Source organism: Pistacia vera, unplaced genomic scaffold, assembly GCF_008641045.1.
Source record: "Pistacia vera cultivar Batoury unplaced genomic scaffold, PisVer_v2 Contig344, whole genome shotgun sequence".
NCBI classification, from domain to species: Eukaryota; Viridiplantae; Streptophyta; class Magnoliopsida; order Sapindales; family Anacardiaceae; genus Pistacia; species Pistacia vera.
In genome coordinates this window covers 1,755,764-1,767,860 of record NW_022196162.1, presented here as the reverse complement: position 1 = coordinate 1,767,860, position 12,097 = coordinate 1,755,764, and the positions used below count along the sequence as shown (strand labels likewise).

At 36.1% G+C, this 12,097-nt stretch overlaps 2 protein-coding genes across 2 annotated transcripts; both read left to right on the top strand.

Moving 5' to 3' along the window:
* Positions 1-4,483: 4,483 nt before the first annotated feature.
* Positions 4,484-7,575, top strand: LOC116138908 (probable amino acid permease 7). The gene is made up of 8 exons (XM_031424583.1): positions 4,484-4,784; positions 5,138-5,255; positions 5,357-5,590; positions 5,699-5,792; positions 5,990-6,204; positions 6,326-6,459; positions 6,565-6,792; positions 6,892-7,575. The coding sequence occupies exons 2-8, from the start codon at positions 5,186-5,188 to the stop codon at positions 7,291-7,293; spliced, it is 1,377 nt and encodes a 458-aa protein (XP_031280443.1). The 5' UTR covers positions 4,484-4,784; positions 5,138-5,185; the 3' UTR covers positions 7,294-7,575.
* Positions 7,576-8,748: 1,173 nt separating this feature from the next.
* On the top strand, positions 8,749-11,945 carry LOC116138882 (probable amino acid permease 7). Its single transcript, XM_031424557.1, has 7 exons — positions 8,749-8,933; positions 9,028-9,264; positions 9,877-9,970; positions 10,153-10,367; positions 10,453-10,586; positions 10,713-10,940; positions 11,207-11,945. The coding sequence occupies exons 1-7, from the start codon at positions 8,858-8,860 to the stop codon at positions 11,606-11,608; spliced, it is 1,386 nt and encodes a 461-aa protein (XP_031280417.1). The 5' UTR covers positions 8,749-8,857; the 3' UTR covers positions 11,609-11,945.
* The last annotated feature ends 152 nt before the right edge of the window (positions 11,946-12,097 follow it).

Here is a 12,097-nt window from a genome sequence, read left to right as displayed (position 1 = left end):
AATATAATCTCTATTTTTAAGGGTGTCAGTGTTAGTTTCCCAAAGTTAGAGGGGAAGAACTTTTTCGTACTAAACCTCAGGGGGAAAATGTTAGGCCATAAAACTAATATTAGCCACTAATAATGCTAGTAGTTGGTTAAATATTATATTAAGTGCCTGTTCTTTTATGCTTTTTTATAAAAACTTTGAAAAGCAACTGTGTAAATAGGTCCAAATTCCAGGCATTGGTTGATACAAATTCTTTGATGCTCTTTGGCTATGGGGTTTCTGTCTTTTTCTTCATGCATACATATACTCCATTGGTCATCCTTTTCCTTTTATGGGAGCTGCTTCCTAAAAAAATCAGCTAATCTGATGCAACATGACAAGAATAAAGTTAAATGTTGACAGTGACTTGGAAAGAAAATATCAATCCCTTAAAAGCTGTTAATCAACGATGCTTCATGTGATCAAAAACTTATAAATTTTTCGTTTCCTCACCTAATTGTTTAGGTATGTATATGAATGGCTAGGAAATGTAAGACTTCGAACAAAACTTCCATGGCTGGTTAACTTCAAGGAATGAGCCAATTGTGAAAGGTTACTTAATATGGGACATAAAGGAAAATGGAGTTTCAACGTATGACTTAGTTTTCAACTACCCTTCTCTGATTAGATGTGTTTGATTAAATTATACCTCGATATAACCACCTTGACTTATTTGTTTAGGTTTCGCTGTTTCTGACCATTTTATAAGAATTTGTAATGAGTTTACTTGTGATGACAGAATAGGTCACAAACTGGTGAGAATTGAGATCATCAAATCTTGAAGAAGAAACATGGGTGATTTAGCAGAAGAAGAACAACAGTTGCCATTAGTTGGAAGCTTGTCTTCACCTGATGCATCAGAAGAGTCTATTGAAAGAACTGGTAATTAATCTTTTCTTAACTCTTTCTGTTTTGGCTTCAATTTCTTAAATTAGTTAAGGCAGAACTCGGTCTTCTGCTTTCTATCAGAAACTAGCTGGCTTGTGATTAAAATTCCCAGGTTTTAACTTCTTCAGTTACCATCCCAGAACAAGGCTTTCTGATAGTTTTGTATCTTTGTTTAGATTAAGATTAGTCTTGAGCTATATGACTATGGACACTTCTGACAGAATCAAAAAGAATTTAAAGAGTTTCCACCTCTTACTAGGACATTTTACATTCCTAAAACTTGCTGGAAAACTTGATTCCAGGATCCAAATTCAGGCGATTTCGCTAGCTACAGGACTGAATTTTTCGATCAACTGCATAAACTTCATCATCATTAATCGCTAAGAAAATTATTCAGTTTTATTGATCTCATGAAATTTGTTTCCCTTGTCTCATTTCTGCCTAACTCATAGTGTAAATATTGACTTTCTTTGGAGTTGTCGACTACTTCAGCACTAATGGGTTATGTAGACGGTTTGGGTCTTTTCCATGTATAACTGTTGTAGGATTTCTTTAAGTCATTAATTCCTTATTGGGTTTGGATTTAGAAATATGAATCCTTGTAAAACTAGGTTTTGTCACTTTAAACTTAGTATAAACATATTTTTCTCTTGTTATGAGTGTGATAGTAATTATAGGACAATTCATTCATTGTAAAAGAGAGAGGTGAGGAAGTATTACATTAATATTGACTCGGTTAGACGTAGCCCATATTGAGTGAACCAGAGTAAATCGCACATGTTATTTTCTCTTTATTTACTGTCTGTGATTTGTTTTATTGTTATTTTGTTCTCGTTAATGCCTCTATTTCCTTCATCTTCATCATTTAATTCCAACCAAACTTTACAGTTGCATCTCATTTGTTTTTCTTGAAGGGACCATATGGACTGCCCTGGCACATATTATAACAGGAGTGATAGGAGCTGGAGTGCTATCTCTAGCATGGAGCACAGCTCAACTAGGATGGATTGCAGGTCCATTATGCATACTAGCCTTTGCTGGTGTCACTGTTGTTTCTTCAACCCTTCTTACGGATTGCCATCGATACCCAGATCCTGAATTTGGTCACATCAGAATCAGGTCCTACACCCAAGCTGTGAAATTTTATTTAGGTGAGAAACTACAATCAATATTGAGCCATGACTTGACTGTATTATATATAATAACTTGCAACTTACTTCACATTTTAGAACTTTATAATATGTGTTCCCAATTAGTATAAATAAGCAACTGATTTTTGCATAAACAAAAGAAATATAAATGCCATTCTCAGCTATCCCATTCCTCTCAGAGTCACATGTGAATAGAAGAATCAATAATTTACTATTATATATGCCCATGTGCAGGATCATAATTTCTCATAACAGAGACAAGACATGTGAATCATTGGTACTTGGACAAATAATTATATAATATAATTGATATTGTCAGGGGACAAGAGCAAACGGATATGTGTAGTATTGGCACAAGAAAGCTTATGGGGTACTGGAATTACCTATACCATGACAACTGCTACAAGCATAAGGTATGAAACTTGATCCCATCTGCAATTTCTAACTCTTCTTCTATGTGAATCATTAAACTCTTTAAATTGTGCTGTTATGTTCCTCTTTTTGTACATTTTGTCTGGATCTCATTGGTGTTACATACATGAGGGGACCTCAGCTTTAGGCCTCCTGAAATTTTCATTAATCTTAGATTCTTAGCTTACATTGCTGCAGAGAAGTGTGTATGCCATTGTTTGCTTGACATGATTTTGTTGTTCTGGCCCTGGAATTGTGCTATTTTAGCTACTTTATTTTAGGTGATTTGGCAAGAAAGAAACAAATATTTGAAGATAAAGTTGATATCGATATATTTGTCTTAAATAATGGTATGATATGATATATGTGGTAGAGTTTGTACCTAAAAACCCACTTGGTGTTAGGCCCTTTCTAGATAAGATCATCATGGACTTGATATACCAAATTTCTGGTTCTTAGAGTCAAATGTCAAGCCATCTGGATGCATGCATTGGCATTATAAGGAGGGAAAAAAGCAAAGAGTGACACTCGCTGTCACCGGTTGAGAGATATGTGGGCTAAAGAGACAGAGAGAGATGACATGCTAATGGTTAAGAATCTGACAGCAATACAACCAATTGCTTTGCTCTGATACCATGTTGAAAATCGATGGAGTAAAAAATAAAGAACAACACATAATAACACAGAGGCACATGATATTTTATGTGGTTCCACAAAACTTGCATACATCCACGAATGAGAAAGTTTTCACTATAATATTATGAATACGATACAAGTGTTTCATTACACCATCAACCTAATACCTTTATTTAGGCGAAAGTCTCGTTCCTATGGTGTTTAATATCTTATGGTATTCGTCTTGTACCCTCACATTTTCTCTTTTTCTTATTCTCTCTCTCATAATCTTAAATTAGTTCTAACCCATCTATTTATAGGTAAAATAGGATATTCTTTTCCTACTAGGATTTATATTTCTAATCATAATAGGACTCCTTTAATTTAATTCATTATCCTATTTTAACTCTAAATAAAATCCTAAACCAATTCTTCTTTCCTAATAAAACTCAAAGTAAAAGAAAAATAGATATTCTCAATTACAAACTTTTAAACTAGAAATTTACCTAAAACTTAAATTTTCTTTTCTTCTTGTTTGTCTTTTCTTCGTCAATTACCAAAAAGTGTTCACATTCCAACACTAATACTAGCAAATTGGGAATTTGAAACAAAGGCTGGCTGGTGTGACATAACAGAGATCACTATTCTTCTGTTGGTTTACTTTACACTTGGAAACATTTTACTGAGTCAACTTACAAACACAAAATTCTAAATTAAAATCAATTAGTGGGTCCATTTCCCTATGCTAGTTGTTCAAAAGTGAAGAAATATGCCTTTTTGCCTAGAACCAAAAGCAAAATGCCAACGTGAATTGTGACACATGCTCATAGAAGAGACATTCTTAAAGATTACATCTAAAGATATACGAATTTTCTTTGGTACATACATCCGCATTTTTTTTTAAATCCGAACTGAAACTACTTTCATCAGCTATTAAGCTAGGATTTTGAAAATTCAAGAGGTCCATAAGAGAGAAGAACTCTTAATAAAGTAACAAGTGGCTGTTGTACTTTGAAATTTTGATATTTCTTTCAAAGTTCCGTTAGACCTCAAGATGACTCCTATTCTACCTAGAAGAGAAAACATTACCAATGAGTTGATTATTTAGAATATAACTACAACAAAATTCCAAAGTTTCCTTTATTTTTCTGTGGATAACTATTCTACCTAGAAGAGAAAACATTACCGATGAGTTGATTATTTAGAATATAACTACAACAAAATTCAAAGTTTCCTTTATTTTTCTGTGGATAAGAAACGTGCTAAAGATTAGAACTAATGTAGATTGAAAATAACTACAGAAGAAAGAAAAAAATAAAGCTAAGCAAAGTTAGTGTGGTGGAACCTGCACTGACAGAAAGGTTTATATCTTTTTTTTTTTGGCAGAAAGGAAATGGTCCTATCTTTCTTGGCCATTTATGTTGATTTCACTAAAAGTGAAAGTCAAAAAGAAAAAAGGAGAACATTTGTGGCTAACGTGAACATGATTGTCATGGCTCTATTATTGAAGGTTCAAGTGTCGTCTTCTTGCCAATGGAAGATTCCTTATGTTAGCATAAAAGGTTGTCATGGCTCCATGAAGGTCGCCAGACTGGTTTAAAGTTCTTGAAAATCTTTCAAGTTGTGGAGCAGCTAGTTTTGTTCAAGTAAATGATAGAGTTCTTCCTTTACAACTCCTCTGTCTTCTAGTTGGTAAGCATATGCCAATTCAATTGACTTAGCTAGTATAAAAGTTTTACAAGGAAAAAGCTCATAGTATAATATAGTTATGGTTTTTGAGTCATGTGAGAGTAATTTAGATTTTTCTAGTGTCATAAAAACAGAAAGTCTAAGTTTTTTCTAAGCCTTTTTGTGTGCCTTATGATAAAAACAAATTAAGCGGCGACAAATACTTCCAAGGATGGTGTAAATTAGGCAATAATAGGGAAATTAATGTTGTATCTAAGCTTCTGATGTAATAAGTTTTGTTTCATTGCATCAATGCATATATAGCACAATGTTTATAGCTGGCTACTAGCCTTAGGCCCTTTGAATTGGGTATACAGGTTGTAAAATCTCGCCAAAATTTCATTGCCTAGCGCGATTGGACGAACATGGCAGTTGATCATTCTCTGGAACTAGCTAAGGTTTCCTGTGATGATGACGATGGGCAGATAAGAACTGGTAACACATTTCCAGGACTCAAATATAGACTAAAATTTATTATCTTTTCTTGCAAATTTCAATCCAATCTTGAATTTGCTGCCTGTGGGAAACTCGATCAGGAACCTTATGGAGTTGCGTTGCGCATATAATTACTGCTGTTATTGGCTCTGGGGTTCTGTCTTTGGCATGGAGTACTTCACAGCTGGGATGGATAGGAGGGCCAGTTGCCTTGCTTTGTTTTGCAATCATCACCTATGTTTCTGCTTTCCTTCTTGCTGATTGTTATAGGTCCCCCGACCCCATAAAAGGAACCCGAAACCGTACCTACACTGATGCTGTTAGATTGAATCTTGGTTAAGTAGAAACACTAGCCCTCTCATTTTGTTCTTTTGGGTCAGAAATTTTCTTCTTGTGGATAGGTCTCTTTACATGTCTCCTAATTTCATTTAGTGATAGTTCAGGTAAAATTCATACATGGTTTTGTGGTTTGCTTCAATATCTGAGTTTTTATGGGACATCTGTTGCTTATGTTATTACTACTGCAGCCAGTATAAGGTACTCTCTTTGCAAACGCATTGATTTGTGTCTTTCATTTAGCTCATGACTCCTGACAGCCCTGAAATTTTTTATATTTAGTTGTTGTTTTTTGTGTATCTTCCCTGTTCTTTTCTGGTTCATTTAAATCAATAGAGCTCCTATATTGATCCCTTTTTATTTTTTATTTTTTTTTATTTTAATGCTGATTAACCCAGAGCAATTCAGAAATCAAACTGTTACCACAGAAAAGGGCATGATGCTCCATGTGCATACGGAATTACCAAATATATGCTGCTCTATGGAGCTGTTGAGATTGTTTTTTCGCAGATACCGGATCTTCATAACATGGAATGGCTCTCAGTTATTGCAGCAATCATGTCCTTTACCTATTCTTTCATAGGATTTGGACTTGGTCTTGCAACAGTGATAGGTATGGCTGGGACTTGAGCTTTGTGAATTGTTTAGTTGCTGAGTACCATATGGAAATAATAACAATCAAAATTCCTTATTTGGTATGGCAAACTTTGTTTTAAAGTTGTCTGTTTGCGCAGAAAATGGGATGATTAAGGGGAGCTTAACTGGAGTACCAGCTGCTAATACTGCTGACAAATTATGGTTAGCATTCCAAGCACTTGGGGACATTGCTTTTGCCTATCCATATGCCATAATTCTCCTGGAGATACAGGTTTGGTACCTAGTCTTTAGTAAATGAAACAGAATTATGATTCAGTCAACACAAATTCTTTCGACAAAAGAAGCTGAAGTGAATCAAAATATTTGTTTAATGAAGGATACTTTGAAGTCGCCTCCACCAGAAAACAAGACCATGAAGAAGGCTTCAATGCTTGCAATCTTTATCACAACTTTCTTCTACCTTTGCTGTGGATGTTTTGGATATGCAGCCTTTGGCAATGATACTCCTGGAAATATCTTGACAGGATTCGGATTCTATGAGCCTTACTGGCTAGTTGACTTTGCCAATGCTTGCATTGTTCTTCATTTGGTTGGTGGATATCAGGTATATTTTTTACCAACCCACATCAAGCTACTCATTTTTTTTTCTCCCAAGGAGCTCTTAACTCAGTGCATAATTTCTTCTCATCTGTTTGATCATCAGATGTACAGCCAACCGGTATTCGCCGTTTCTGAAAGATGGTTTACTCAGAAATATCCAAACAGTGTATTTGTGAACAAGTTTTTCACCTTCAAGCTCCCATCATTACCATCCTTGAGAGTAAATCTTTTCAGGATATGCTTCAGAACAGCCTATGTGGTGTCCACAACTGCAATTGCAATGGTTTTCCCTTACTTCAACCAAGTCTTGGGAGTTTTGGGGGCCTTGAACTTTTGGCCTTTGGCCATATATTTTCCTGTGGAAATGTACTTTGTGCAGAAGAAAATTAGTCCTTGGACAAGAAAATGGATTGTTCTTAGGACATTCAGCATCTTTTGCTTGTTTATTACCATAGTCGGCTTAATTGGATCGATTGAAGGGCTTATAAGTGCCAAACTTGGTTGAAGAAAACTGCTTATTATGTTCTTCCTGAACTTGAAGTAGTATCATAATATATAGGAAAATAATACAGTCACCGACGGTAGTGCACCGAATGACATGGCAAAATCTTGACCGTTGATTAATTTTAACTTAATATTAATCAACGATCAGGACTTTGCCACGTCATTCGATGCACAAATTCGGTGCACTACCGTCAGTAACTGTAGCATTACTCTAATATATATATCGAGTTAGGGGAAAAATTCTGTAAAAATACTGTTCTGGAATGCTAATGAATTTGCATCAGTGGCACATATCCCTATTTCAAGTTAAGAATTTCTTCATTAATCTACGCTTTCAGCTCTGGCCATATATATGTCTCTGTAAGGTTAAAAACAGAAAACCAATGTTCTAAAAACCAGACCGGGCCTTGACCCGTTCAAGGGTCCGGTTCTCGGTTTGACCAGTTGAACCAGTCGGTTGGACCGTATCCTATAAAATCTTATGGTGGTGTTAAGGAGTTATACCGACACCGAAATTTTCTGGAATCAATAAGGAAGGTCAACGGTTGCATGAATAGGTGGACGGCGATCGACGGTCACTCGAAGTTGGATTATGGGGCTTTTGATGTAGAGGTGCCGATGAATTTTATGGTGATGTCAAGGAGTTCTAACGACGTCATAATTTGTCGGAATCAAGAAAGAAGGCCAACGGTTGCATGAACGATAGGTGGACGACGAGCAACGAAAGGCTAGATGGTGGCCACTAAAAATGGATGGGTTTTGTCGTGGAGATGTTGTCAACTTTTATGGTGGTGTTATCTTCCTCGAACAATTCCAAAATCCAGCGGGATTGACTCGCTATTGGATCACGATTCGACACTGTTCCATCGGTCCAACTACAGCTCAATCCAGTTTGATTGATAATACCGATTTTCAAGAAAAACAAGACGAGAGATGACGCCGATTCCTAGTTGAACTGGTTCGGTTTTGAGAACACTGTAGAAAACAAAAGAATTAACCCTTCTATAACCATTTAAACATCAGCTCATGGCATTTTCTTTACCCTTCTTCTCCTTAAAGGACCGGGGTACTGTCACATCCTAGCTTTTAGGATTCAATGTATCAGGTTTGGGTTCTTGAATCCATAACTATTTTGGGGCCAGTTTAACCTCCTACGTCCTTCGGGATCAAAATAGGGGGGAGTACAAGAATATGCACATGTTTTACAGCAAATACTACCAATAATTGAGGAGCTTCATACTAAATATTAAAAAAATTGACCTTTCAACCTCAAAATACACATGTCATATTAATGACCAGTTAACTACCCCAATAATGGTCAGAAACGCAACCGTGATGGCTTTTCAATTATCAAATAGTGACCAGACAATGCAAACTGTGGCCCCCTCCACTACCGACCAATGACTAGAAAAGTTCCATTTGTGCAAAAACCAAGATGAATCTTCCCGATTAGACACAAAACTTATAGGGTCACGGCTCTTTTATGCGCACAGCTTTCAACTGAATTTAAAGCACTTTTTATCAGAATCCAGAAATTTCAAACTCTTACCCACCACAACAGAGAAATGGGAAAGACGTCTGAAACTCATGACCTTCCATTGTTACAAGCACAAACTGCAGACTCATCGTTCAAGAGAACTGGTTTAGTTTTTTTCTTCTTCTTGTACTTTCACCCCTCAGCGAGATTTTGGCCGGGTGGTTGTGTACTAACTTTTCAAGTGATTAAATTGTGAAGGAAATTTATGGACTGCTGTGGCACATATCATAACTGCGGTGATAGGTTCTGGAGCGCTGTCTCTAGCATGGAGCACAGCTCAGCTTGGTTGGATCGCTGGCCCTTTAGCTGTGCTATCCTTTGCCGCCATCACTTTAGTCTCCTCATTTCTTCTCAGCAACTGCTATAGAACTCCTGATCCTGAACACGGCCCCGGCCGCAACCGATCCTACATTGAAGCTGTTGATCTCAGTTTAGGTATGCAATCTTCAATCTCATTTTTCTCCTACAAATATGTTTCCGATTTCATGAAACTCCTATCATTTTCTCGTATTAGTACCAATTACCAGTATTAGGGTTGATTAAGAGAGATTAGTAATTTATTCGCCAAAATTTAAGGAAGGTCAACAAGATGGAAGTGTCCAATTTTGTCAGAAAGATGATCTCTGATGTGGCGTTAAGATTTAAAGAACGTGAAGGTAGTTGAAAAAGAATGGTAGATGAGATGTTAGGTTTAAAGAATCCAACAAAAGAAGTTAGATAATTTGATGTTGGGACGTGTATAAATACCAGTGTACTTTTTTGGGTACTATAGGATTTGGCATCCTTGAAGATAAGGAAGAATTTGATTGTGTCACAGTATCCTTGCTCTCTGCTCTGATTATACCTTTTTCTAGCTAATATTCAACTTTGGACTTATAAGCTCTGTCTGTTCATGTCATGTCACCCCAAAAAAATCATAAACTTTAATTATGCACTAAAACTAGGGATTTGAGCAATTCTCAGTAAGAAGTCGTTAGGTCAAAATTTAAGGTTCGGAATTGTGAAAATTTGTAGCTTAATGTTCATGACCATTGCTTGAATTTTCAGGAGAAAAGAGAGCCTGGATATGTGGGTTTTTTGTACAGATAAGCTTGTATGGGACAGCAATTGCCTATACTGTAACATCTGCAATAAGCATGAGGTATGTGGCTGATATATACATAAAAGAAGCTCTGTTAGTTGACTGTTATAAACACGAATGACAAATTTTTACAGTTCTCCATGAAAAATTTTATTCTGAATTTATGGTTTTTACTGTTAGATGTCGATAATGAACTGTTTGTTATCAGAGGTTAATGAGGTCTGCATTGTTTTGACTTGCAGAGCGATTAAGAAATCAAACTGTTACCACAAAGAAGGGCATGAGGCTGCCTGTGAATATTCAGATACTTCCTATATGCTAATGTTTGGATTTGCTGAAATTATACTATCTCAAACACGAAATTTGAATAACGTAGAATGGTTATCAGTTTTTGCTGCAATCATGTCCTTTACCTATTCTTTCATTGGATTAGGACTTGGCCTTGCCACAGTAATAGGTATGGCAGCAAATCTGCTACCGTTAGAAAATGTAGTTGGTGTCCTTACTTGCATACCAGTAACTTTTTTGGCTTGCAATTGCAGAAAATGGATATGCTAAGGGTAGCATTTCAGGAGTGTCAACTTCTAGTTCCATTCAGAAACTGTCTTTGGTATCGCAAGGACTTGGAGACATTGCCTTTGCCTTTCCATTTGTACTGGTACTTATTGAGGTTCAGGTGAGTTTTCGATACCACAGAGTACATCATCTATATAACAAGCCAATAGATGCATGTAAAGACATTAAATAAAAATCTAGGCATTCGAGAGACTGACATGAATTATGAACTTTGCAAAAAATAAAGGATACTTTGAAATCACCTCCACCAGAAACCCATACCATGAAAAAGGCCTCAACAATAGCCATATCTGTGACAACCTTTTTCTACCTATTGTGTGGAAGCTTCGGATATGCAGCATTTGGGGACGATACTCCAGGAAACCTTCTAACAGGGTTTGGATTCTATGAACCATATTGGCTTGTAGACCTCGCAAATGCCTGCATTGTGGCTCATCTTGTTGGAGGGTACCAGGTACCAATGCAATTATTCAATAGATTATATGTAATATGCTTTACCTACCTCAAATAGTAGGACTTAGAGCGTGTCCCACTATTCAAATATTAGAGCTTTGAGTGTGTGCTAATTAATAAGCTCTGTTCAAGTCAAGGGGATGCGCTCTGAGCTCCACTATTTAAGGTGGGTAATTGACAAATCCAAGTTTCATTGGAGTTGTGGCTGTATAGACCAAAGTTTTTTAACTTTTTTTTTCTTTCGGGGGTTTATCTTTTTGTTGGCAGGTTTATAGTCAGCCATTATTTGCAACTACTGAAAAATGGATTTCTGGGAAGTTTCCAAATCATGGATTTTTATGCAAGGATTTCCATTTAAAAGTTCCATTGATACCAGGATTCAGATTGAATCTTCTAAGGCTGTGTTTCAGAACAATATATGTTTTGTCAACAACAGCAATTGCAATGGTCTTCCCTTACTTCAACCAGGTTATAGGAGTGATCGGAGGCTTGAATTTTTGGCCCTTATCCATATATTTTCCAGTGGAGATGTACTTTAAGCAGAAGAATATTGAACCCTGGACAAGAACATGGGTGATGCTTAGAATTTTTAGCCTTTTCTGCTTCTTCATCACATTGTTTGCCTTGATTGGATCAATAGAAGGCCTTATAGGTGCCAAATTAAGCTAAGAAAAAAGGCATCATACTTGTCAATGATACGACAAGAGAAATATCATGATAGTATAGAGTAGTTTGCTATTGATACTCACATTATTGCTCAAATATCTTATGTATTATGGGTTTGTTATTGTACTAAACAACTATAGGCATTATAGGTGCCAAATTAAGCTAAGAAAAAAGGCTTCATACTTGTCAATGATGCGACAAGAGAAATATCATGATAATATAGAATAGTTTGCTACTGATATTCCCATTATTGCTCAAATTTCTTATGTATTATGGGTTTGTTATTGTACTAAACAACTATATTTGTGACGATTCAATACAGAATTATTATATGTTCATCCCTCTGGTTTTGTTCTATTTGTCCATGATACTTTTTTTCAAATACTAACCTTTTGGTCTTTGAACTTAAGGAGAATTTCCCTTTATGAAGTAATGGAAGTGTGTTTTCTAAACTATACCATTGCAACTTTGCAACTTAAACAATCAATGGTC

Excerpts from the sequence above, each read along its gene's own strand:
- LOC116138908 (XM_031424583.1), top strand. The coding sequence starts at position 5,186 with ATGGCAGTTGATCATTCTCTGGAACTAGCTAAGGTTTCCTGTGATGAT. Across the intron at positions 6,460-6,564 it reads TAATTCTCCTGGAGATACAG|GATACTTTGAAGTCGCCTCC; the intron begins GTTTGGTACCTA and ends TGTTTAATGAAG. Across the intron at positions 6,793-6,891 it reads ATTTGGTTGGTGGATATCAG|ATGTACAGCCAACCGGTATT; the intron begins GTATATTTTTTA and ends TTTGATCATCAG.
- LOC116138882 (XM_031424557.1), top strand. The coding sequence starts at position 8,858 with ATGGGAAAGACGTCTGAAACTCATGACCTTCCATTGTTACAAGCACAA. Across the intron at positions 9,971-10,152 it reads ACATCTGCAATAAGCATGAG|AGCGATTAAGAAATCAAACT; the intron begins GTATGTGGCTGA and ends TTTGACTTGCAG. Across the intron at positions 10,941-11,206 it reads ATCTTGTTGGAGGGTACCAG|GTTTATAGTCAGCCATTATT; the intron begins GTACCAATGCAA and ends TTTTGTTGGCAG.